The sequence below is a fragment of the Sorex araneus genome, chromosome 1 (assembly GCF_027595985.1).
Source record: "Sorex araneus isolate mSorAra2 chromosome 1, mSorAra2.pri, whole genome shotgun sequence".
Classification (NCBI taxonomy): Eukaryota; Metazoa; Chordata; class Mammalia; order Eulipotyphla; family Soricidae; genus Sorex; species Sorex araneus.
In genome coordinates this window covers 149124309-149151012 of record NC_073302.1, presented here as the reverse complement: position 1 = coordinate 149151012, position 26704 = coordinate 149124309, and the positions used below count along the sequence as shown (strand labels likewise).

The 26704-nt window shown below is 43.6% G+C and overlaps 1 protein-coding gene across 3 annotated transcripts in view; it reads right to left on the bottom strand.

The window, feature by feature from the left end:
• Positions 1–26187, bottom strand: part of LOC101537376 (general transcription factor IIH subunit 2) — a 30539-nt gene extending 4352 nt beyond the window's left edge. For 2 of the 3 annotated variants that reach the window (XM_055140685.1, XM_055140696.1), the window contains exons 1-15: positions 26149–26187; positions 22042–22185; positions 18980–19057; positions 17407–17443; positions 17134–17220; positions 15917–15967; positions 15347–15401; positions 13322–13427; positions 10953–11043; positions 10699–10786; positions 9894–10001; positions 6972–7035; positions 6175–6278; positions 4660–4762; positions 596–635 (exon numbers count right to left, since the gene is read on the bottom strand). In XM_055140685.1, coding sequence (XP_054996660.1) covers positions 596–635; positions 4660–4762; positions 6175–6278; positions 6972–7035; positions 9894–10001; positions 10699–10786; positions 10953–11043; positions 13322–13427; positions 15347–15401; positions 15917–15967; positions 17134–17220; positions 17407–17443; positions 18980–19057; positions 22042–22097 — 1068 coding nt within the window. In that variant the 5' untranslated portion in view covers positions 22098–22185; positions 26149–26187. Of the gene's footprint in view, positions 1–595; positions 636–4659; positions 4763–6174; positions 6279–6971; positions 7036–9893; positions 10002–10698; positions 10787–10952; positions 11044–13321; positions 13428–15346; positions 15402–15916; positions 15968–17133; positions 17221–17406; positions 17444–18979; positions 19058–22041; positions 22186–25779; positions 25880–26148 lie in introns of those variants that run through there. The other variant, XM_055140691.1, reaches the window with a different exon arrangement.
• Positions 26188–26704: the final 517 nt, after the last annotated feature.

Sequence of the window (26704 nt, the reverse complement as noted above, 5' to 3'; positions counted from 1 at the left end):
CAGCCTTAAGAATGACTTTAATTATATAATTAAATTTATAATTATACTGTTGTTACTGTTTTTGGCATATCGAATACGCCACATCTCACAATAGAGACATTACTGGTGCCCGCTCGAGCAAATCGATGAGCAACGGGATGGCAGTGCTACAGTGAATTAAATTATAATTAGATTAATTATAGTTATAATTAAATTTTTAATTAAAGTTTCTAAACACTTTATTTGGTTGTTTTTGTCCTTGGGCCACAATTGCTGAGGCTCAGGGCTTACTCCTGGCTCTGCACTCAGGAACTGCTCCTGGTGGTGGTTGGAAGATTATACAGGATGCCTGGAATGGAACCCAGGTCAGCTGCATGCAAGGCAAGACTCCTACCTGCTGTACTACAGCTCCGGCGCCAGGACTAACTTATTTTTTAAGCAAAATTAAAAGATAGTTATAAAACAACTGCTGAAAACCCCTTTGCTTCCACTTTGTTTCTACTTACTCTATGCTTCTAAAGAACCACGCACTAGTGTCTACAAAAAGCTTATCACAGTACCTTCTCCTCACGATTTCTTGCGGAACACTTAATATCTAGAAAGTACATGCACTTACATGTTGGTCTTTCAGCTCCCCCTGACATCCAAAACAAAATCTGGAAAAGAAAATTCAGAATCACTTTGCTTAGAATTCACTCATTAACAGATTTTAGCAACTACCAGTTAGTAAAAATCCTTTAATAATGGCATTTAAGTATAATGGGTTGGAGAGGGGAGTTTTGGGCCATTCCCAGTGGAATTCAAAGTCTGCTCCTGGTTGAGCTCTCAGAAGTGACCCGGGAGGTGCTTGGGGAACACCTGTGGTGCTGCAGAATGCAAGGCATAACTTAACCTCTGTTCTGGCTCTCCGTTCAAGGCTTACGCTTTCTCAAATGGAAGTCTGTGAAGGAATTCAGCCCAGTAGAAGATGATATGGTTATTTTTCAACTTTTCCAAAGAAGGCAGAGAGTCGATACAGTTCAAGATGGAGAGCAGAGGGAACTAACTGGGGATCAAACCCAGGTTGCTATAAACCTCTGTTTCAGCTTTTGAACCATCGTTCCAGCACCATGGAATTACTTTCCAAGACAGGATTTAAAGAGTTAGAAGTTCTCAGGATTGGGGCCAGAAAGATAACACAGCAGGTAGGGTGTCTGCCATACGTGTGGCTGCTCCAGCTCAATTTGTCCCTGGGTCCCGTGGATCCCCCCCCCCCAGCTGCATGCACAGTAGGGCGCAGCACCCCTGCCCCCCCCCCGTACCTCCAGGTGTGGACAGAAATGTAATAAAAAGATTTAAAAAAATTTTTTCAAGTGTCTGGAATCAAAGCTGTGCCTGTGAATCTCCTGTACTGTTGCCACATCAGCCTTCCCTCGAGTACTTTTAATGTCCTCTTGTAGTCGTCAGGCACGTCAGGAATTCCGTGTTCTTTGTTCTGTGGGTGGCATCTATTCTGGAGCAGTCCAGGCTTCTCCTAGTTGCACTGATTTCCTCTCCGGACACACAAATACATTATCCCATCTCTTGGGCTTCCATTAGCCACTTCTGAATTAGATGAAATTCCCCTGCTGGGGGCCAGGGGACAGTTCAACAGGCTGAAGGAAAGGCTGTGCAAGCAGGAACTGCGAGTTGGATCCCTGAGCACCCTCAGAAGAGTCCTGAGCACTGAGCTAGGAAGAGCCCCAGAGGATCATCAAGCATGGTCCAAGAAGAGAAAAAACTTGTCTTTCATTAATTTCATTAATTCTGTTTTTCAACGTTTCCCCAGAGAACCATTTAGAGGTCTTATGAATCTAAAAATGCTACCTTATTATTTGTATTTTAATGGTACTGTGCTAACATTAATTCACAGAAGTGTATGTTCTGGGACCATCACCACACCACAGCCACCACCAAAGTGCCAATATCCTTCCCCCATGGCCCCCAGGACCCTTTAGCTCCCCGGCCTGGCCCTGACCTTAGAACCTTCAGTTCTTGGTCAGATGCGAGGGTTTCTTTTCACTGGCCACTGTCTGACCCCTGGGTGTGTCTTTATATCCCACCCATGAGGGAGTTCATTCAGAGTTTGCTTTTCTCCTTCCAACTTACTTGCTCCGTCCGCGCATCCAGAGAGAGCAAGACTACTGTTTCCTTCCAGCCGCATGGTGAACAGGCTGGGGCATGTTTGTGTGTGCGTACACGTATGGCTGCTCTTTGCCTCTCCTTCCCTCTCTTTGCTCTGTGCCTGTGATGGCCTGGCCATGCACACACTTGGCTGTGGTGCTCACACCCAGAGCAGCCGTGTTCTGCGAATGCCGGGGGGGGGGGGGAGGGGGGTACTCACCATCTGGATGGGTGCTGGGGACAAACCGGGAACCTCGTCCCTGCAGGCAGGTGCTCACCACTGACCTATCCCCCAGCCTCACCTTCCCTTTACCCACTAGTCTGAGGGCTGCCTCCATATCCTGGGACTGTAAACAGCACTGTAAAGAGGGCAGCTGTGCACAAATCTTCTGGAATTAGCTCTTTGTCCTTTGTGACTCTTTTTTGTTGTGATTATTTTTTTTGGGGGGAGGGGCGCCACACCCAGGAGTGCTCCAGAGTTACTCCTGGCATCGCTTACCAGTTGCTCCTGGAACTGCTCACGGACCAAACAAGCAAGGCTTTTTTTTCTTTCTTTTCCTCCCCTTGTGTTTTGGGGCCACCCCCGGTGATACTCAGGTGTTTTTCCCTGCTCTTCCTTCAGGAAATCACTCCTGGTAGGGCTTTGGGGGACCACATGGGATTCTGGGAATTGAACTTGGGTTAGCCACATGGAAGGTGAGCGCCCTAACCACTGTAATATTGCTCTGGTCCCAAGGATTTTTGGTGTTTTTTTTTTTGTTTTTTTGTTTTTTGCTTTTTGGGTCACACCTGGTGATGAAGGGGCTAGAGAAATAGTACAACAGGGAAGGTAATTTGCCTTATGTGTGGTAAATTTTAATTCCCCGTACCAGATACAGTTCTGAGCACCACCAGGAGTAAGCCCTGAGCACAAACCTAGAAGTAAACTTTTGAGCGCTACTGAGTGAGACACAGATAAAAAAAAAAACAGAAAAAGCAACAAATAAGGTTCCCTTTCCTCCACAACTTGCTAGCCTTTACTTTCTGGTCTTTTGGATATATCATTCTCACTGGTATGAGGAGGTAATTCACTGTCATTCTTGGTTTGTATTTCTCTGATAAGTAAGGATTAATACTTCTCCATGTTTGTCTGTCCCTCTCCTCTCCTCATTTTTTGGTGAATTTGTCTGTTGTTCAGCTTTGTAATTCCTTTATTATCTTATATGTTAGCCCTTTTCCAGATGCAGTATGTGTGAATATCTTCTCCCATTCAGAAGCATCATTTGTGTTTGTTTTTTGGGGGATGCTCTGGGCTTACTCCTGCCTATACCCTCAGGGATAAGTCCTGGTGGGCTCAGGGGACTACTTGGGGTGCTGGGGATTGAACGCAGGTGGGCTGCGTGCAAGACGAATACCATACCTGCTGTACTATTGCTCCAACCCCTGAGTAGGGTTTTTGTTTTTGTTTTGATTTTTTTTGGCTTTTTGGGTCACACCCGGCGATACACAGGGGTTACTCCTGGCTCTGCACTCAGGAATTACCCCTGGTAGTGCTCAGGGGACCATATGGGATGCTGGGAATAGAACCCAAGTCGGCCGAATGCAAGGCAAACGCCCTCCCCACTGTGCTATCGCTCCAGCCCCCTGAGTAGGGTTTTTGAAAAAAAAGTTTTTCTTTGCTTCATATTGGTGCTACACCCACCTGTGCCCAGGGCTTACTCTGGTCAGTGCCTGGAGGACCATAATTGGTGCCAGGGACCAACATAGGTCAGCTATATGCAAGGTAAGCATCTTACCCACTGTATTAATTCTCTGGCCCGAATTTTTTTGTTTTTTTTTTCATTGTAGTTTATTTCCCTATAAAGGTGCTTTTAATTTGATGCAATCCACTTATTTATTTTTGCTTCAGTTTTCCTCATTCTACCTACATTTAATTGGTAGCTCAGTGGATACATTATTTAGGTTGGTAATAATTTTCACTCCTGAATTTCAAAGCAAATTGCTGTCAGTGTCCAGTGTTGTTGGTGAGAAGCCAAACAATTGTTGTAATTACATATTCTTGTTATATAACCTAATTTTACATCTCCAGAAACATCAAGGTTAGTATTTTTGCTGCATATCCAGAAATTCACAGTGATAAATTGTTCTTAGTGTATGACTTGTACTTGACAAGTTCTTTCAGTCTTGAAAGTTCTGTCCTTAAGCAGTAAAAAATTTCCTTGGACCAAGAGTTTCTTATGAATCTTCATTTAATCTTTCTCTCCCACATTACTGATAGCAAACCTTTCTAGTCTCCACTTTCACACGACAGAAACCAATTAGTGTTACAAACCAGGGCTCTTTTCACTTTTGGGGAAGCTGATTTACCCATTTCTACTCTACACAGGTGTGTCTAGAGTAATTAACAAATTCCTAAAGATACAGATCTGTGTAATAATGAAGGAGTTCATGTCCCAGCTCATTTTCCCTTTAAGATTTATCTCTTTTTAATTTGTAGCATCAAGGTATTTACAAACACAATTTTACCTCTTAGATAGAAATTAATCAAAATGCTGATACCTTTCTCCATTATGCTCTTCTAGGGGAGTTTCTTGAAAAGCATCCAAGGGAAATAAATGATGGTAGGACCGAGCCAAGTGGGGAGCGGACACCAGGGTGAGGCCTGAGAGATGAAGCAGAGGAACACGGTTAGGAGCCCCAGCCTCATAAAGACAGTGGCTGACATGTCCATCGACAGAACGGAAGCTACAGAGTCTCAAAGCTGGTTTTATTTCTACCCCCAGAATTGCAGGCACACATTTCCTCAGCTGGTCCTGGGCAGATCCCAGGATGGGATGTGAGTTCTGTCACTGTGGGATCACACTTGGTCCAGCTGCTAACTTAGAAACAAAATGAAATGAAATTCTTTATAATTCCACTAATTCCTTATTTCTCTTTGGGTATTTTATGAAGGGAAGAGTTGCATAATGTTTACCAGATTTTACTGTACTGCTCTTAAGAACAACTTTTTTGGGGTTTTTGGGTTGTACCCAGAGATTCTCAGACGCCCAGGGGTCACTTCTGGCTCTGCACTCAGGAATTACTCCTTGTGTTGCTGGGGGGCCATATGGGACGCCAGGGATCAAACCAGGGTCAGCTGCATGTAGAGCAAATGCCCTACCTGCTATACTATCTCTCCAGTCCCTGAACTTTTTTTTTTAACAGAAAGTGTCAGCAAACGCTGGTAGTATACTCTGCTGATTCTTTCAGGAATTTTTTTCCACTTTTTTTTTTTCTTTTTTGGCAATACCAGGAATCACACTCAGGACCTAATGTATATAAGAAAGCAACTCTACCACTGACCTTCACCGTTGGCCCTCCATGATTATTCCTTTTCTTTTTTTTTTTTTTTTGCTTTTTGGGTCACACCCGGCAATGCACAGGGGTTACTCCTGGCTCTGCACTCAGGAATTACTCCTGGCGGTGCTCAGGGGACCATATGGGATGCTGGGAATCAAACCCGGGTCAGCCGCATGCAAGGCAAACGCCCTACCTGCTGTGCTATTGCTCCAGCCCCAGCCCTCCATGATTATTCTTAGAGAAAGCACTGGGGGCAGGAGAGATAGTACAGTAAGTGAGGTGGTATACTGGCATTTGGCTGACTCCAGTTCAACCCCTGGTACAAATCATGGTCTCCTGAGCACTGCTGTGTTAGAGGCAGCCCTTATCCCATCCTCTTAAAAATAAATAAATATATAAATAAATAAACAGAAACAGTAGTCTAAGGACAAAAAAGACAGTAAAGGGGTTAAGACATCTGCTTTATATGCAGCTGAGCCCAGCTGGATCCCTGGCGCTGCAAATGGTTACCCTGAACACCACCAAGACTGATCCCTGAGTACAGAGCTGGGAGAAAGCCCTGAGCACTGCCAGGCATGGCTCCCTCTCCCCTAAAGAAAACAGGAATACATTTCCCTTCTCAGGCTAAATGCAGAAACACAGGCAGAACTCAATATTTACACTCATTTTAACAGCAATAGAGGTTAGAAGTTATTCAAGATTAATTTCCTGGATAATAAACGGTTGGTTTCTTACCACAGATTTTACATTCAACGGGAAGCTCGCAGTACTTTGCCCGACACTGGGGGCAGAAATAGCCTCCTAAGGTGAGTCCCGGCTCAGAGCTGCTGTCCAAATGCCTGTAGAGGAAAAGTGCTTTAACAAACGACACATAAAGATGGGAAGAGGGAGAGCTACCCGACATCTATCAATGAGTGACTAGGAATTACTTTCTTAATTGCTAAAAAACTACACTAAACTTTAATTTTTTTATAGCTATGCGAAATATAAAGCCTTGAAGCTAAAACAAGGTCCATGTCCATTCCTCTGGCTTTTCCCTCTGGTAAGCTTTTTCATTTTGATTATAATTTCTATTATTAATATGACAGGTCTGTATATCTATTTCCATCCCAATCCTCTTCTTACTCTTTTACTTAATTGGTCCTGAGGAGTCTCCTTATGAGTATAGAGGGCTTGTCCCCACTATTTGACTTTACTATTATTTTTCAAGTCCCTCTTCTTAACCTATAATTAAGGAAATGAAAAATACAAAAAAGTGTCCCTGAGACGCATATGCTGTGCACGCCCATGTTCTGCCTGTGCCCGTGTGTAGCTGCTGAGCACATGTGGTGCCCGAGAACATGTGTCGCCCACATGTCTCCTCTTGAGATGTGGACTTTCATACTTTCATAGCTGATGCAGGGATGTGTAGTGGAGTTCCCCCTCCACTCTGGAGAAGCCTGCATTCCCTCTTGGGCACGTCATACTCTCTCTCCACACTGCCCTCCCCCACACCCCAAATAAAACCCCAAACAGTGTCAATTTTCACTTACGCCATGCTGAAAGAGGGTTTGGCATCTTGATCAGACAGAGAGGCAATGGTGTGCTGAGGAAATCCTTCACAGAAGAAAATGAGTTACCTTCTTTTCTCCAAGCAAAGAGCAACACATTAAGACCAGGAACCTAACCAGGTTCTGGCCAAGAGCCCACAAGGTTGTACTAAAGTTCTCTTTCCCGTATTCAATCTGCCTAGTAGAGCACAGTGAAATGGACTGTGACTTCAGGCTACAAGAAAACTTCAGAGGGGAAGAAATGGGATGATCTGTCTATTAAAGTCAAGTTTCTGAAGTTCCTATGTATGCTTTCTGACATGTATTATTTTCACTATCACTATCATCCCATTGGTCCTTGATTTGCTCGAGCAGGCCCAGTAACGTCTCCATTCGTCCTAGTCCTGAGATTTTAGCAGCCTCTCTTTACTTGTCCTTCCCAAAGTGCCACATTGGAGGCTCTTTCAGGGTCAGGGGAATGAGACCCATCACTGTTACTCTATTTGGCATGTGAATACACCACGGGGAGCTTGCCAGACTCTCCTGTGCAGGCAGGACAGTACTAAGTATTAAAAATTCAATCCAACAGTAAGTGATAGTATTTAAATTCTGAACTATTAACACTATTGTAGATGAGAAGCTAGTTCAATCCTTGGTACCCCAATGGTACCCCCAGTCCGCTAGCAGTGATCCCTGAGCACTGTGCTCTGAGCCCTAAGCACCGCCAGTTGTGGCCCAAACAATAACAAATTTGAGATGAACTATTAACATTGTGTATAAATACTATATTTAATGATTAAGGGCCAGATGCGGAGACTCCATTTAAAAAAAATTAAAATTAGATAAGTAAAGGGCTAGAGAAAAAGTATAGTGGGTAGGGTGTTTGCTTGCATGCAGCCGACCAGATCCCCGCATCCCATTTGGTCCCCAAAGATGACCAGGAGTGATTTCTGAGTGCAGAGCCAGGAACAGCCCCTAAGCATCCCTGGGTGTGGCCCAAAAACCAAAATAAATAAAAATAAAGCAAACTCCTTCACCTTAATTTCACCTTAAGTTACTGAACAAATTAACATTACTTGCTGCTGAATGCTTAACAATAATTCAATATTCTTTATTCACCTATTTTCTTAGGAGAATAAGAAAGTTAAATTTAGATGCTACCTTTTTAAGTAGTATACAGTATGCTAAAACCTGAACACATGGAGAGCACTTGCTATCAATTCCCTGACACCGGAACAAATTCAATTTCTTTGATGTCTAAGTAAGAAACATTATTCTATTAATTCAAGATCTTTAACATACATGTTTACACATCTTAATGAAAACAAGAGTTGACAGTAAGAAATTTCGATATGAAAGGCTATATAAATGCAAGAACTGAGCAATAGCACAGCAGGGAGGACATTTGCCTTGCATGTGGCCAACCCAGGTGTGAAACCCAGCATTCTATATGGTTCCTGATTACCTCCAGGAGTAATTCCTGAGTTCATGAGCCAGGAGTAAAACCAAAAAGCAAAAAGCAAAAAAAAAGTATTACTTTATTTGAAAAAAAAAAAAAAGTAGCTTGCTCTTGAAAACCACGTTCTCCTATGGACATGTATCTTGCTTGCCTGTCTCTGGATCTTTGTTGTTTCCACTCTGGAGATGCCTGGAGGTGAACATTTCTCCTTCTCTCCCCTCACATCTTTCTACACAAATTTTGTTCAGTAAAAGCTATCAAGCAGGCTGGAGCGACAGTAAGTGGTAGGCACTTGCCGTCATGTGGCTGAGCCTGTCAGGAGTGCTCCCTGAGAACATAGCCAAGAGTCAGCCCTTAGCATCACCGTGTGTGGTCCAAGCTTGCCCTGCTCTCTCCCTGAAAAACTATTTCTATCCAAAAAAAAAAAATTATTTTGGATGGAGCTAGCAATTGCTTAAATGGCTAAAGCACATGCTTTGCATCAGGAGGCCCTCCACAAAATACATAAACAGGAGACTCATGGTGTATCAGAGTGTATGTATAAAAAGTGATTCCTTTTTCAATATACTTCATTTATTTATTTGCTTTTTGGGTCACACCCAGTGATGCACAGGGGTCACTCCTGGCTCTGCACTCAGGAATTACTCCTGGAGGTGCTCAAGGGACCATATAGGATGCTGGGAATCGAACCCAGGTCAACAGCGTGCAAGGCAAATGCCCTATCCGCTGTGCTATCGCTCCAGCCCCTATTTTATTTATTTTTGTTTGTTTTGGGTTACACTCAGCAGTGCTCAGGGTTTACTCCTAGCTCTGAATAACTTGCTTCAATAGCATTAACTTTCTATAACTATAACACTGTTATATATATATATTCCTACCCACATGGGACAGCCTTGCAAGCTTCCCACGGTGTATTCATATGCTAAATCCAGTAACAAGCTGGATCTCATTCCCCTGACCCTGAAAGAGCCCCCAGTGTTATATAGTTATAACTATAACTTTAACTATAAAACACTTTTTATAACACTGTTAAATTCTTAAAACATGAAAATGATGACTTGTAAAAATGAAAAAAAGAAAAAGTCTTCTTTGAGCCAAAACACATTTTTGTATGAGATTGTTCTTTGTTATTGTTTGCACAGTGAAAAAACCTGCCACACCCCAGAGATCCTGCCTCAGCATGAAAGCAGGCTGTGCACTGTGGACAAGAGCTTACCCCTCAGTCACTGCCCTGGTCCTTGAGCCAGCACGGAGTTTTACAAATCTATTTTAAATAACAGAATAAAGGGGGCTGGAGCAGCAGTATAGCAAGTAGGATGCTTGCCTTGCATGCAGCTGACCCAGGTACCACACGTGGTCCCCCAAGCCCACCGGGAGTGATCCCTGAGTCAGGAGTAAGCCCAGAATATCGCTGGGTGTGCACCACCCCCTCAACTCCCCCTAAAAAGCCCAAAATAAACACTTACCCATACGAATAAGTGAGCATTCAGAACTCGAGCTTGCAGGAGGAGGACTAACATGATGTGTTAGCAACTCTTTATAATGGCTTTCATCTAAAATAACATGGTATGTGCCTAACAAGATGGAAAGTAAAAGGGGGAAAAGAAAATAAGCATTCCAGACACAAGACTTACAGTTACTTTGCAATTTTGTAAAAATTTTACCATGAGAAATTAAGCTTTCAAAATAAATTTTAAGCTAAATCATCATTTTATAAAACTTTACACAAATAGGGGCTGGAGCGATAGCACAGCGGGTAGGGCGTTTGCCTTGCACGCGGCCGACCCGGGTTCGAATCCCAGAATCCCATATGGTCCCCTGAGCATGGCCAGGGGTAGTTCCTGAGTGCAGAGCCAGGAGTAACCCTGTGCATCACCAGGTGTGACCCAAAAAAAAAGCAAAAAAAAAAAAAAAAAAAAACTTTACACAAATAATTTCTCTACATTGACTTATCTAAGAAAAATATAATTATAATTTAATTCAAATCAATTAAAAGATCTTTATAAAGTATTTCATATAGTGAAATTTCCTGCTTTCTAGGAGTTATAAGGGTTCCCCTCTAACCCTTAACATAACTACTGAAAATTCCAGGCATTTTGAGACATTATCTTATAGAATCAATGATATATTTAAGGCGACTACCTGTATTGTGAACTATAGAACATGAATAGATTTAAGTTTAATAGTTTACACAGACTGTGACAAAAAATCCTAATGAACACACTGTTACCTCTTACATATGAATAAATATTAAAGATTTTAGGCATATACCACCAGTTTCACGAGCAAGTACAGTGCAAACCCGAACTTCTGCAGACAATCCAATGATTGACACTCTGATTTTAGTTGCCTTTAGGGTCTTGTAAAATCCAAGTAAATGGAAGGTTTTGGAAAAAAGAAAAAAAAAAGCATTAATATGTCTGTATATTTGATAGGAGGCTCTAAACACTAGTAATAAATCCATTACATTATTCTCTTCAGAGCTATAATATTAATTTGGATTATAAAGAAATTATCAGTTCTACCTTTATGAGATCGTAGATATTAGATGGATCACAAGTTGTAAGGCTGCTAAAGATGATTAGAACTTCTCTACTTGTATGTCCAGGCATGTGTCTAAAACAAGATAGATAAGACACTCATCAACGAGGTATAACAAATTAAACTAATGGTAGTATACACATGATTTATACAGTCAGACTACAGGATATCTTATTTTCAATAATACAAAGGAGTAAGCTGTGAGACCTTGACCTAAACTTTGCCAAAATTAGTTCTTCTTAAAAAAAAAAAAATCATCGGGGGCTGGAGAGATAGCACAGCGGGTAGGGCGTTTGCCTTGCACGCGGCCGACCCGGGTTCAAATCCCAGCATCCCATATGGTCCCCTGAGCATGGCCAGGGGTAATTCCTGAGTGCAGAGCCAGGAGTAACCCCTGTGCAGAGCCAGGTGTGACCCAAAAAGCAAAAAAAAAAAAAATCATTGAATTCACTGAATCATTTAATCAAAATCTAAGAAGTATTTCTTCACATCTGGGGAGCAAATAATAAACAGGATTCTGACATCATGATTTGTTTATTCAATCTGTTTATACATTCCAGATTTGTTTATACAAAGTATCAAGTGTATATTAAAAAATATTAAAGTACTGGGCTAGAGTGACAGAACAGCAGGTCGGGTGTTTGCCTTGCATCCCATGTGGTCTCCCAAGCACTGCCAGGGATAATTCCTGAGTGTAGGGCCAAGAGTAACCCCTGAGCATCATTGGGTGTGGCAAAAAAAAAACCAAAAACCATGAAACACAAAAACAAATTACTGTTTGTGTATCACTTAAGTTATGACTTAGGGCATTTTAAGAAACAATAAGCAATTTTTCCTTATACTAAACAGAGATCTCGACTTTTCTAGAGCAACTATGCCAGTTATTTTTAAGTTCTCATGTGTACATCTTTATTATCAGGCTTCAGTTTTTATATTCTAGATGCTGCAACTGTGTCCACCTTTGTTACTTATGCCAGTCATCTACTTCAAAGCCTAAACTATATTATATATGAGTATAAAATTATGAGCCAGGACAGACTAGAAAAGGTTAAAACATATTTTCTCAATTTTATTACTTCCTTCAGGACCTTAGCTATATGCCAGAGTTGCACTTGCTGAAAAGGCACGCTAATAATTATTTTGTTTGTTCAGGGCAGGAACACACCCAACTGTGCTGAGGTCTTACTCTTGGCTCTGTGCTTAAGGATCACTCCTGGTGGGGTTATGGGAGGTGAGGGTGGGGGCCATAGAGTGCTGGGGACCAAACCCAGGTTGGCTACAGGCAAGGCAAGCACCCTGCCTGGCTGTACTATCTGCCTGGCCCAGCTACTAATTTATTTTAAAAGTTAGTAAGTCGGGGATGGAGCAATAGCACAGCGGGGAGGGTGTTTGCCTTGCACGCAGCCAACCCGGGTTCGATTCCCAGCATCCCATATGGTTCCCTGAGCACAGCCAGGGGTAATTCCTGAGTGCAGAGCCAGGAGGAACCCCTGTGCGTCGCCGGGTGGGACCCAAAAAGCAAAAAAAAAAAAAATAAAAGTTAGTAAGTCAGTAAATGTTTAGCATACCACACTACATTCTATGTACTCTGAATTTTCAACAAACTTCCACTCCATCCCCCGATCCCCCAAGATGTGCAAAACAGGCCCCCCCAGTGACTGTCAGCCAACTGAGCCAGATATTTAATGCCAGGGTCTGAGAATATGATATGACTTGGTTGTGAGGTGCAAGGGACTTCCCCGGCCACTCAGCAGTGCTCAGGAGCCTCCAGCACTGACCTACCTGGTGGTGCTCAGGAGATAATGTGGTACCAGGAATTAAACTCAGGTTGGGTGCATGCTCAGCATATGCCTTAACAGCTATACTATATCCTGGCCCATCAATAAAATATTTTTAATATTATTGTTCTGTACAACAAATATTGCTCCTTGTTTTTTTTGGGGGGGAGGGGGAGAGCCTCCTCAGTAGTGCTGGGGGCCACCAGGGCTATTCCCATGGACTCAGGAAGCACAGGACACTGGGGACTGGAATCCCAGAGCCCTGTGCACGCCAGGCCTGCACCCCAGCCCTCTGAGCTATCTCTTGGGGCCCTACAGTTCTGGCCACGTTACTCACCAACACTCATCACCACTAATGACTAAATCTCTATTAATAAGGATCATTATAACTGAGTTTGTGAAAATGCACCTTAACAATAATATGTTATTATATTATTATAATATATAATAATTAATAACATAATAACAATATTCTAATATGATAATTAACAATAATATACAATAATGTTAATATTATTGCAATTAATTTAACAAACTTTGAAATCAATTCCAAATAATAAATACAAAATACTAACTTCAGGGTTTGCATAGCCATGCTTAAGGAGTTATAAAGAGATGGTTCTCCGTGGCAGGTCATATCCACTGCTTTCTTCAAAGACATTATATGCTTCCTTGGATTTCCTAATAGAGAAATAAAATAATCTCTTACTTTTTACTTTGAACAATATCATAGTTTATGTATATATACAAACATACATATATATACACATACATATATACATATACATACATATACGTAAGTGTATATATATGTATATAAAAAAATTTTTTTTCTGGGGCCAGAGCAATAATACAGTAGTTGGGCATTTATTTCCCTTGTACATGGAAGACCTGGGTTCGCTCTCCGGCACCTCATATGGTCCTCAGAGCTCACCAGAAATGAACCCTAGACCAGAGCCAGGAGTAAACCCCACACACTGCAAATTGTGGACCCCAGAACAAAAAATAAAATTCAGGGGATGGAGCGACAGTACAGCTGGTAGGATGTTTGCCTTGCATGCAGCTGACCCGGGTTCAATCCTGGCATCCCATATGGTCCCCCAAGCACCGCCAGGAGTAATTCCTGAGTGCAGAGCCAGGAGTAACCCCTGAGCATCGCTGGGTATGACCCAAAAGGCAAAAATAAAATAAAAATAAAAATGAAAAAAGTTCACTTCTCCCAAATAGACCTATGTAGGAAAGAAAAGAACTCTTCAATTTTCATTTTGAGAAAATTACAGTCTTCAGAAATGTTAGAAAGTCTCCAATCTACTGAAAAAAAATATAAACAACGTATCTTTTTATTAGCATATGTTTTAAGTATTATCAACCTAGAGAGCATACCCTTTACTTTTTTTTTTTTTGAAGTAAAACAGATTTTAATTGGAGGTTTTGAAGAGGAGGAAGGAGAGAAAGTGAGAGAGGGTAGAGCAACGCACTCAAGAGAGAGCGTTGAGCTTCCCCAGAGATGGAGAAGCCCATATCTTTCACTTTTATTAGTGCCCTTTTTTTAATCATTTGTAAGACTCACCTCAAGATTCTAACATCTCTAAAACCACAACACGGGGCCAGAGCTATTGCATAGCGGGAAGGGCGCCTGCCTGGCACAAGGCTGACCCGGGTTCAGTCCCCGGCATTCTATATGGTCCCTTGAGCACCAAAGGTAATTCCTCAGTGCAGAGCCAGCAGTAACCCCTGAGCATCGCTGGGTGTGGCCCCAAAACAAACAAATCAAAACAAAATCACAATGCATCTTTTTGGGATTTGTTTGTGTTTGGGGCCCACACCCACTGGTTTGCGGAGCTTACTCCTGGTTTAGGCTAAGGGGATCACCCTTGGCAAGGATTGGGGGACTGGATGTCAGAAACTGAATCCGAGAGTCATGTGCAAGGCAAGCGTCCCACCTACTGTACTGTAACTCAGGCCACCAGAGGAAGAGTTCCATAGACACAGCTACGTCATTTCCTGCTACCTGAAAAGACTATCTCCTGTGAACCAATACAAATGAGGAGAGGGGAAACTGCCAAAAATACTTCTAAGAAGCTGAGAGACCCATGTGGTCTGTTGAACACCGCCAGGAGTGATCCCTGAATGTGGGGCCCAGCCAGATACGTAGCCACTTCCCACCCCCAACCAAAAACAATATTTCATCTTAGATACCAAGTGTTTTTCAGCTTCTGGCAGCGTTCAAGATCAAACCCAGGTACATGCATGCAAGGCATGGACTTGACCACAAAGTAACTTCTTGGCCAGAAACAAAAGTTAATAAAAAGTTTATTAAGTTTTTCACCCAGAAAGCACTGCAGGAGGCCCTATTTTATTCTTTACACCTTCCAAAAAGTTATAAATTACATGGAGGCTGGGAAGATGGCTCAGGGTTAGAGGGCGTGTTCTGCATCTGGGAGCACCTGGTTCACTCTCTGGTACTGGACGTCCCCCAACCACCACCAAGAGTGACCCCTGAGAACTGTGCCAGGAACAGTGAAGACCCAAGAGGAAAAACAGAAGAGGTGATCGAACACAGCCAACAAGTGGAGTCCTGTAAACCACACTATGCATACCTGAGAGTTCTGTCAGTTTTTCAGCTCTTTTACTCTTTGTTACAATGATCCCAATCTCAAAATAAAAACAAAAATGATTATTAATAATTACTTATTCTTGTCAATAATACACAGAGTTAAAACAAATTACAGAAATAATCAATAAGCATCATGTGAGAGATCTCAGGATATTTTTGACAAATTTAACTGTGTTCACTATATATGATTATACTTTTAAAGTTAGCTTGTTTCCCACCAATAATAGTAAAGAAACTGGTACACTTCTAAATCTCTTAATTCATAGAATATATCCCCACTGCTTATTATAAAATTCTATTTGGCAGCAGTATCAGGAATCAAGGGTTAAGAATCCCCTTCAGGGCTGGAGTGATAGCACAGCAGTAGGGCGTTTGTCTTGTACTCGGTAGACCCCGGGTTCGATTCCCAGCATCCCATATGGTCCCCCTAGCACTGCCAGGAGTAATTCCTGAGTGCAGAGCCAGAAGTAACCCCTAAGCATCGCTGGGTGTGGCCCAAAAAGAAAAGAAAACAAAACAAAACAAAAAAGAATCCCCTCCTTTATCTACATACCTGGCTAATAGGATTTTGATCAAAATATTCCTCTACAAAGTATTCCAATAACTGTTAATAGAAAACACAAAAAGAAAACACTGTGATTTTAATCACATGCAAAAGACAAAGAAGCAAAACAAATAAGCAAACAAAACAAAAACCAGAAAAAAAGCACTCTCAGATTATCCGAACAAACTGGTGATTACTAGAGGAGGGGAGCAGGGGGACTGGGTCTCAGGAGTCAAGGGGATTCACAGAAATGAGACTTTGAGTGGTGATCACAGTGCAGTATATGCAGACATCAAACTGCAATACTGTAGACCTAAGGCCTATTTAATGTTATTTTCATTAAAATACCATTAGAGCGATAGCACAGCAGGTAAGGCGTTTGCCTCGCACGCTGCCGACCCGGGTTCTATTCCTCCATCCCTCCAGAAGAGTATCCCACCCACACGGCAAAGCCTGGCAAGCTACCCGTGGCGTATTCTATATGTCAAAAAACAGTAACAAGGGGCTGGAGCGATAGCACAGCGGGTAGGGCGTTTGCCTTGCACGCGGCCGACCCGGGTTCGAATCCCAGCATCCCATATGGTCCCCTGAGCACGGCCAGGGGTGATTCCTGAGTGCAGAGCCAGGAGTAACCCCTGTGCATCGCCAGGTGTGACCCAAAAAGCAAAAAAAAAAAAAAAAAAAAAACAGTAACAAGTCTCACAGTGGAGACGTTACTGGTACCTGCTCGAGCAAATCGATGAACAACTGGAAGACAGTGCTACAGTACTATTCATTAAAATGTTTTTTTTTTTTAAAAAAAAAAAAGAAGGCCGAGCAATACTTCAACAGATAGAGTGCTTGACTTGCAAGCGGACAACTAGGGCTGAATTTCTGACATCCCATATGGGCCCCTGAGCACCACTAGGAAAAAGTCCTGAGTTTGCTGCGCGTGGCCCCAAAATAATCAAACCAAACAACAAACAAGAGCAGACCCTGAGCACCTCCAGGTTCGGTTCTACCCCTCTCTCCCCAACTGAGAAAGAGATACTGAAAAAAGCAAGATTTGGACCTTAAGTAGGAAGGTATAAATTAATGGAAGAAATAATTAGCTATTTTGTTTAATCAATTTCCTCTATAGCTTGCAAATGAATGAAAATAAAAGGATTGCATACTTAATAACAAATTGTTTTTGACTAAAGTATCCTTTCTCACATTTATTATAAATTACAATGCCTTTCCAATACCTTTAAAGTACATGTCAGTCTATTTGGCTTTAAATCTTGGTCTTCCATTGTTCTTGATCCATCTACTACCACATAAAGATGGCGCATCTACAAAAAACCACCACAAATAAAATAAGCACAATGTATAAAAACATTTTTAACCAAGAAGTAAAAATGGTATTTAGTATTTTTATATATATGTGTGTGTGTATATATATGTATACATGCACACATACATATATATGTGTGTATATCTATAAATTCTGTACCAGTAAAGAAAAAAAAATTACATACCATTCCAAGTCGAACTTGCCCATGATGCACAAATACTCTGTTAAAATTATGCAAACATTTTAGTAGAATGTCATATACCATCCCCCAAATATCAATGCTTCAACTTGCATGCCTTTCTTAGGGAAGGAAATTATGACATCAAGCTAAGAGGCACTTTGGGAAGTCCCTAAAGACCCACCTTCCTGCTGCAAGTTCCTTCCCCTTACTCTGAAGGCTACAGATGAAAGTCTCTGAAACAACTCGAATAAAGTTCTGGAGATGGGACAGGCACAAGTTCACACACCACACACAGGGCACAGGCAATGGCCAACAATAACAGACGCTGGGGCTCTGTCTGCTTATAGAACTGGATTTGCGGGGCTGGAGCAATAGTACAGCGGGAAGGGCATTTGCCTTGCACGTGGCTGACCCGGGTTCAATTCCCAGTATCCCATATGGTCCTCTGAGCATTGCCAGGGGTGATTCCTGAGTGCAGAACCAGGAGTAAACAATGTGCATTGCCAAGTGTTACCCATAAAGCAAAAAAAATAAAAATTAAAAAAACTGGATTTCTGAGTGAAATGAGTCAGAAAGAAAGAGACAGACATAGAAAGATCGCACTCATATGTGGAATATAAAGTAGCTGAGAGGTACAAGCTTACAATGTTGCGATTCCTGGCAGACATTTCTCTGGACTTAGTTACTAAAATACTAAAATACAGAAATCCAAAACTATGCTGCTGCTAGTGTGGCCTCCTGACCTCATATCTCTTCATTCTCAGCAATGGAAAACAAATTACCAAATGCTTTCTTTTCAGCAGATCGACTTTAGGGGGGAGAAACTCCAAATCAATAATAGTGAATTTTTTGTTTAAATATTGAATGTAATCAAAGTAAAGTGAAAGTAAAGTGAAATTTACCAGTTACACATGCGGGGTGGGGGCTGGGGAGGTGGGGGGAAGGGGGAGGTATATCGTGATTCTTGGTGGTGGAATATGTGCACTGGTGAAGGGATGGGTGTTTGAGCATTGTATAACTGAGACTTTAACCTGAAAGCTTTGTAACTTTCCACATGGTGAATCAATAAAAGAATTAAAAAATAATAAAATAAAAATAAAATAGTAACCAGGTAAAATAACTAGAAAAAGAGAAATAAAACCTCTGAACATAAAAAAAAAACAAAACTGGATTTGCTGCGTGCGTGCGTGCGTGCGTGCGTGCGTGCATGTGTGTGTGTGCGCGCACGCACGCGCGTTTGTGTTTGAGGGTTGGAGATGGGACAGAGAAATATGATGGAGTGACACTGTCTCTCTGGTGGTGGTGGGGGTGGTAAAGCAACACTGATTTCCTATTGATATATTAACATGATTGCAAATCACAATAGCTAAAACATAATAATAGTGAAATGTATTTAAGGTTTAGTGATCAAAGATATTTCTGATTCAGTGCACGTTTGCATGCAGGAAGCCCAGGTCTGATCCCTGGGATGTCAGGGTCCCTCAATACCACCAGAATGACCCCCAAGCACTAAGCAGGAAGTAGTACCTGAATGTTGCCGAATATGGCCCCCAAAACCAGGAAAAAGTTTCCATACCTTTTTCTCTTTGCTTTGAAGAGAATGTCTTCAATTGTAGCTTTAAGTGATCCTGATTCATCTTCTTTAAGAATCTCCCTGTAAGCAATAATTACCTCTTTGAAAAGATAAGCTAAAAAGTTATTAACCCAAGACATGAAAATACATCTAAAGGTTTGCAATTGAATGCTCAAAGCTTCATTATTCATAAAGTCTAATAAGTATAGGGTCAATGTGATAGTACAGCAGGTAAGTAATTGCACTTTGCCAACCCAGGTTTAATCTCAGACACTCCACATGGTTCCCGTGTCCCATCAGGAGTGATCCCTGAGTACAAAGGCAGGAGTAAGCCATGAGCACTGCTGGGTATGGTCTAAAAACAAAACAAAACAAAATCCATTAACTAATAAAAATATGAATATTCATCAACTGGGGAATTGACAAAACATACCATAACAAGATTGAATAATATTCATAACAAAAAAGGAATTATCGATACAAGCTATAGCATATATGATGCTTAAAAATCACATGTGAGGGGCTGGAGAGGTAGTATAGCGAGTAGAGCATATGCCTTACACATGGCCAACCCTGGTTCAATCCCAGGCATCCCGTATGGCCCCCAAGCACTGCCAGGAGTAATTCTGATTGCAAAGCCAGGAGTAACCCCTGGACATTGCTGGGTTTGCACCCCCCCCTCAGCAAAAAAATAAAACATAACATAAAATAGTGAGAGTCGGAGTAACAGTATAGTAGGTAGGGACCTTGCTATGCACATGGGCAGCCCGGGTTTGATCCCCAGCACCCCATTAGGTCCCCGGAGCCTATCAGAAGTGATCCCTGAGTGGGGCTGGAGTGGTAGTACAGCAGGTTAGGGTGTTTGCCTTGCAGGTAGCTGACCTAGGTTCGATCCCTGGCATCCTATATGGTCCCCTGAGCATTGCCAGGAGTAATTCCTGAGTGCAGAGCCAGGAGTAACCCCTGAGCATTGCCAGTGTGATCCAAAAAGTAAAAAAATAAATAAAATAAAATAAAAAAGACAGAAGTGATCCCTGAGTGCAGAACCAGGAGTATGCCTGAGCATGGCTGGGTGTAGCCCCAAAGCAAAAACAAACAAAAGTGATTTCCAATGATAAGTCCATAACTCAGCAATTTTGTTTAAACTCACTGAATTACACATTGGAAGGAAACAGTTGAATTTTGCCAGTTATGAAAAAGAGTAAGAAAGATCGCACTCATATGTGGAATATAAAGTAGCAGAATGAGACACTAACACCCAAGAGTAGTAGAGATAAGAACCAGGAGGTCTGCCCCACAGACTGGAAACTGGCCTCACATGTTGGGGGAAAAAGGCAGCAGAGACAGAGAAGGGAACACCTAGTAGAGAATATTGGGAGGACCCACTCGGGTTGAAATCCGAGTACCAAAAGTGTACTATAGACCGAACATGATGGCCACTCAATACACTCAATACTTCTATTGCAAACTACAACACCCAACAGGAGAGAGAACAAAGGGGAATGCCCTGCCACAGAAGCAGGGTGGGTTGGTGGGGGTTGGGGTGGGGGTGGTGGGAGGGATACTGGGAAAATTGGTGGAGGAGAATGGGCACAGGTGGAGGGATGTAAACCAAATACAAACATGAAAGCTCATAAGTTTGTAACTGTACCCCACAGTGATTTACTAATAAAAATTAAAAAGAAAAAAGAAAAAGAGTTAAAAGCAAGCTCCCGGAAGAGAGTGACGCAGTCTCTGGCCCGAGCACCTGGCTGTCTTCCCAGGGGCCCCTCAGAGAGGATGGCCTCCAGCTTCCCTCCCTGCCCCAGACAAAGCTCCCGCAGGCCGAAGACCTCCAGAGCCTAGCCACAGCCATGCTCAAGGCCCCTCTCCACACATTCGGATGAGCCTCACGCATGAAGGTACTGGCAGAGGAACCCAGGTGTGTGGGACACAGGGCTGAGACCTCCAAGCCTGCTCGGATTGGGACTGGGCCTCTTCTGCCCAGATTCCCCATTTTCCAGTTGCTAGGCGGTCAGATCCAGGGCCCCCCCACCCCCGCACGCCCTGTAATCCCATCAACGGCCAACATCCAGAGACTTAAAAGCAAGCTCCCAGAACCTCGTGGCTGCTTATAGCCTACTTCTCCCTCTGGGAGAACCAGCAGGCTAGTGAGAGTTTCCTGCCCACATGGGAGAGCCTCACAAACTCCCCATGGCATATTCATATGCCAAAACCAGTAACAATGCTGGGTCTCATTCCCCTGACCCTGAAAGAGCCTCCAGTGAGGCATTGCTGGGAAGGACAAGTAGAGAGAGGCTTCTGAAATCTCAGGGATAGGGGGCTGGAGTGATGGCACAGCAGGGAGGGCATTTGCCTTGCATGCGGTCAACCCGGGTTCGATTCCCAGCATCCCATATGGTCCCCTGAGCACCGCCAGGGGTAATTCCTGAGTGCAGAGCCAGGAGGAACCCCTGTGCATCACCGGGTGTGACCCAAAAAGCAAACAAACAAAAAATAAATAAAATGTAGGGAATTCATTAAAAAATAAATAAATAAATAAATAAATAAAATCTCAGGGATAGGACGAATGGAGACATTACTGAGCCCACTTGAGAAACTCGATGATCAATGGGATGATGATGATGATGATAAAAGAGAGTTCAAGTGCAGCACAGTACAGTACAGTACAGTACAGCAGGTAAGTCACTTGACTTGCACACAGCTGACCCAGATTCAATCTCCAGCATCCCATATGTTCCCCCAAGTCCATCAAGAGATTCCTGAGCACAGAGCCAGGAGTAAGCCCTGACCACTGCCAAGTGCGGGTCAAATTGTTTTTTAATTTAAAAATAAAATAAAAGGAGCCAGAAACATAGTATCATGTGTAAGGTGTTTTCTTTGCTTGCAACCAACTTGAGTTTGATCCTAGTACCCTGTATGGTCCCCAGAGCCCATCAGGAATGATTCAGAGCCGGGAGTAAGCCCAGAGCACAGCATGGGTATGATCTAAAAATAAGTTTTTAAAATATTCTTTGATAAGAAAGAGACACTTCTAAAAGGAGAGGGAACAGTACCCTACTTACCATGTTCTTTCATAGCCTCCTTCCCATCTCTTAGTTCTTTCAGGTTCTTCATCCATTTTTTTCTTACTTGTATATTCTTCAATAGCCTTTAAAAATCATTAAATTGTGAATTTCCTTAAGATGTTACCAAATGCATGCGACCAACTGAAAAACAGAGAAGTAAACAAAGTAAAAAAATTTAGAGAGACGAAACCCCGAGCAGTTGCCCACAAACGGCTTCTCCGCTCCTGAGTGGGCATGATCCCGAGGCACACAAACAAATCTCGGAACACAGCGGCTGCTGGCAGAAATGCTCCTGGACTGTGAACTAAGTTACGGCCCCGTGCCGCCCTGGGAGGGGAAGGGCTTTTGTCCCTCGGCCTTTTCCCTTTTGTGCAGCATGGCGACTGCCACCTTTCAGAGCCTATTGGACAGAGAGGTAGGTGCCTGCAGTGATGGGGCAAGCGGGAAATCAAGAGATGGCGGGGGCAGCGGGGGTGGGGGATGCCAGAATCTACCTGCTCCCCGCCCAGACGAGACCCCCGAGTGGCCGCCCATGAATGGCTCCTCGCTCCTGAACGGCCATGATTCCAGAGGCAACCAAACCAATCCCGCAACACAGCGGCTGCTGGCAGAAATACCTCTGGACTTAATTACTAAAATACCAGAATTCTAAAACTGCAACATCATATGCTCTTAATTATCAGTAATAGAAAACAAATTATCTAATGATGCCTTTTCAGCAGGTCTGATTGTTGGGGGGAAATTCCAAATAATAATGGGTTTTCTATCAAAAATCAAGTGTAATCTAAGTAAAGAGAGAGTAAAGTGAAAATCATCTGCCACACAGGCAGGGTCGGGGGTGGGAAGGGGAGTATACTTGGGTTCTTGGTGGTGGAACATGTGCACTGGTGAAGGGACGGGTGTTTGATCATTGTATGACTGAGACTTAAACCTGAAAGCTTTGTAACTATTCTTAAGGTGATTCAGTAAAAAAAAAAAAATTCAGAATGTAAATTCATCATACTCTTTGCAGTTTACTTGAGTATAGTTATTAGGTGAAAATATTTCATAAAATCCTCATGGAATTCATTTTCCTCATCCCATGGAAAAATATGAATATTTATGCACTAATTTTCAATAAGAGATACAAGCATCTTTTTACATATTTTATTTCTTTTTTACTTTTTAAAAACACACAAAGAGGGGGCTGGAGCAATAGCACAGCGAGTAGGGCGTTTGCCTTGCATGCGGCTGACCTGGGTTTGATTCCCAGCATCTCATATGGTCCCCTGAGCACCGCCAGGAGTGATTCCTGAGTGCAGAGCCAGGAGTAACCTCTGGCCATTGCCAGGTGTGACCCCAAAAGAAAAAAAACAACAACACACACACAAAGAATGCACTGTAGAGGTCCTTGAACAGGTCCCTAAGTGGAAGAGGGTATGGGTGTGGGTGGAACAAGGTTAGCCACAGCTAATGATTATTAGAGCTGATTTATGGCTACAGGGCAATTCATCAGATATTACTCCCCCTTTATGCAGTTTTGCTTTCCAGGATTTTAGACTCCTACTGTGGTTCTAAAATATTGCAAAAGGATATTTGGAGGGGCTAGAGAAATAGAGCGGGGCTTAAGGCGCTTGCTTTGCACGCTACTGACCCTGGTTCAGTCCCAAGCACCACCAGTTGTGATTTCTGAGCAGTCAGGAGCAAGCTGAGTAATCCCAGGTGTGACCCAAATAACAAAACAAGAGGGACTAAAGCAATGGTACAGTGCACAGAGCATTTACTTGCACACAGCTGACCTGAATTCGGTCCCTGGGATCCCACATAGTCCCCCAAGTCCCACCAGGTGTCGTGCCTAAGAGCAGAACCAAGATATGTCCTCAGTCCTTAACAGCGCTGGGGTGGTCCCAAAACAAACCCAAAAAAATGGGGGCTGGGGGAGAGAGAGAGAGAACAAGACCGAGAGGAGAGAAAGAGAGAGAGGGAAGAAAAAGCAAAAAGATAGGCCCCAGAGAGAGCTTGATAAGCGAGAGCACATGATCTGCAAAGGGAGTTGCAGGATCAATCCCAACACTGCATGGTCCCCCGTGCACAGGCAGGAATTACCTCTGAGACTGAGCTGCATTACTGGGTGTGGCCCAAAAAACTAAGAAAAGAAATGCATGAAGGTAGCATTTAGATCTCTAATAAGTAGGAATCTCTACTTGTTTGTTTGTTTGTTTTAGGTCCCCCCTGAGTGTGCTCAGGGGGCATTCCTGACAGTGTCGCAACTGGAGTTAGCCTCAGGTGCTTTAACCCTGTACTATCTCTTCACCGTAACCCTTTCTATCAGGCAGGAGTCTGTAATAAAAAGGATAAGTGATTGCCAGGATAAAAGGATTATGGTGTTTGATTTCTTTGTTTCTGTTCTTTTTTCATTAAGAACTTAACATCTGTCCCTAATAATCTGTGATAAAATCAGTAGTAATGGAAACCTATTAACTATCACCCACGATCATAAACATCCTCATGTGTCCCACCTACCACCTGTGTTCTCACTTAGTTTCCAAAGCGAATCTTCTTCCTTGCACCAAAGAAGACCTAACTGCCAAGGTCTCACACCAATCAAAAGGACAATCACATCACTGGCATAAGCATAATAATCAAATCATTCGTCACAGTGATTGACACCATAACCAGGGCCAGAGAAACAGCCTTGTGCAACAAACAGGTTGGCCTTGCACAAGACCAACCCAAGGTTGATCCCTGGCACCCCACGTGGTCCCTGAGAAACCACCAGGAGTGACCCCTGAACAAAGAGCCAGGAATAAGCCCTGAGCACCACCAGGTGTGTCCCCAAAACAAGAGAGAAAGAGAAAAAGACAAAACCAAGACCGAAACCAGTATTTGTATTAATTTTCTATAATGAAATCTAAAGAAATGACCTACAAATGCACTTCTGGAACTCACATCTACTTTTCTTTCTATGGCACCTGCTACAATTAGTTATTATTTACTGAAATTCTGTCTTCTCACCCAATTAGCAAACCACCCCCTAACATTTGGAAGAGATTTGTTTCAGGAAATCTGGTGATCCACTTTAGTATACTGGAGAAGTGATTTACTTCTTAACAGCTGTACTATTTTAATATGCTCTGTACTATTTTAATATGCTATTGTACTATATTGGTCCCTTAGAGGGTCCAATCTCCAACATCCCATGCAGGCCAAGGAGCCTACCAGGAGTTATCCCTGAGCACAGAGCCTGGAGTAAGCCCTTAACACAGCGGGGTGTAGCCCCCACAAAAAATTTATAAATAGTGGGGCTGGGGGTTGGGCGCTCTGAAGACCAGAAGCTGTGCGGGGATCTACCCCCATGTATGACCAACACCATAACCCCCGCACTATCACACCGGTCCCTTAACCACATTTTATTTTTAGTTTGATACTGTCTGGAAGTTAGAAACAAACTGAAACAGAAGGTGCAAGCGTGAAGGCCTGGAGCTCAATTGCATACTTCCAAAGACTTCTCCACCAGAAACTTCTCTAAAGTGCAAAAAAACCGGGGCCGGTGCTGAGGTACTCAGCCCATCCAACTGCAGATCTACAGGGGGCGTTTTTATGTTCCCAAATGATGGTTAACAATGCACGCGGCCAATGCCAGAACGCAGCCTTGGAGGTATCTGAGGCCCGTGAATCCCAGTAAGCCGTTCGATTACAAACGCCGCTGACCGGCTTCCTGGAACTCCAAGCCCAGAAAAAAAAAAAAAAAGTCACTTTCCCCCAGCAGCCGATGCGACTCCTGTCACACAGGTCCTATTAGGGCGATGCCAACCAACAGCCGCCAAAAGCAGCTTTCCGTTGCGCCGCGCTCGGCGCCAGGAGGACGGTTCCCCCTGCCCCCCACCCCGCCCCACATTGCAGCGGGAGTAGAAGTCGAGGCTCCACGGTGGGGTGCATCCTCTCGGGGCCCACCCGGAGGCAGGCGGCAAGGTACCCAGTCTCTCCCGGCCCCCAAGCCCGTGTGCAGCCTGCAGCGTGCGGACGCAAGTCGCCCTTCCCGGCCTGCAGAGGCATCCCCGGCCCCTCCTTCACTGCCCTCGCCGCCGGCCTCCCTGCAGCGGGCCGCGGGCCCCCGACACTCACCGGCTCGCCCCACGCCGCCGCACACCGTGGCCCCGCCCGCGCGCCGCACGTCAGCGCTTCCGCCGGGTGCCGCGGCCGCGCACCAACGTTCCGGCTGCCGGGCGCTGGCGGGACCTCAGCAGCATCCCGCAGCATCCTGTGGCTGGCGGACTCGCCCCACTTCCAGCGGTTCCTTCACCAACAGCTGGAAAAAGGGCGCACTTGCCGAGTTGGAGGTTCCATAACTTTCTACCCTGACTTCAAAGAACTAGATTTTTTTTTTAATTTTTTTTTTCATTTTGGGGACTGGAGAGATAGCACAGCGGGTAGGGCGTGTGCCTTGTACGCGGCGGACCCGGGTTCAATTCCCAGCATCTCATATGGTCCCCTGAGCACCGCCGGGAGTAATTCCTGCGTGCAAAGCCAGGAGTAACCCCTGTGCATCGCCAGGTGTGACCCAAAAAGCTAAAATAATAATAATTTTTTTCTTATATTAGGAGCTGGAGTGGTAGCACAGCGGGTAGGGCATTTGCCTTGCACGCGGCTGAGCCCAGTTCGATTCTCAGCATCTCATATG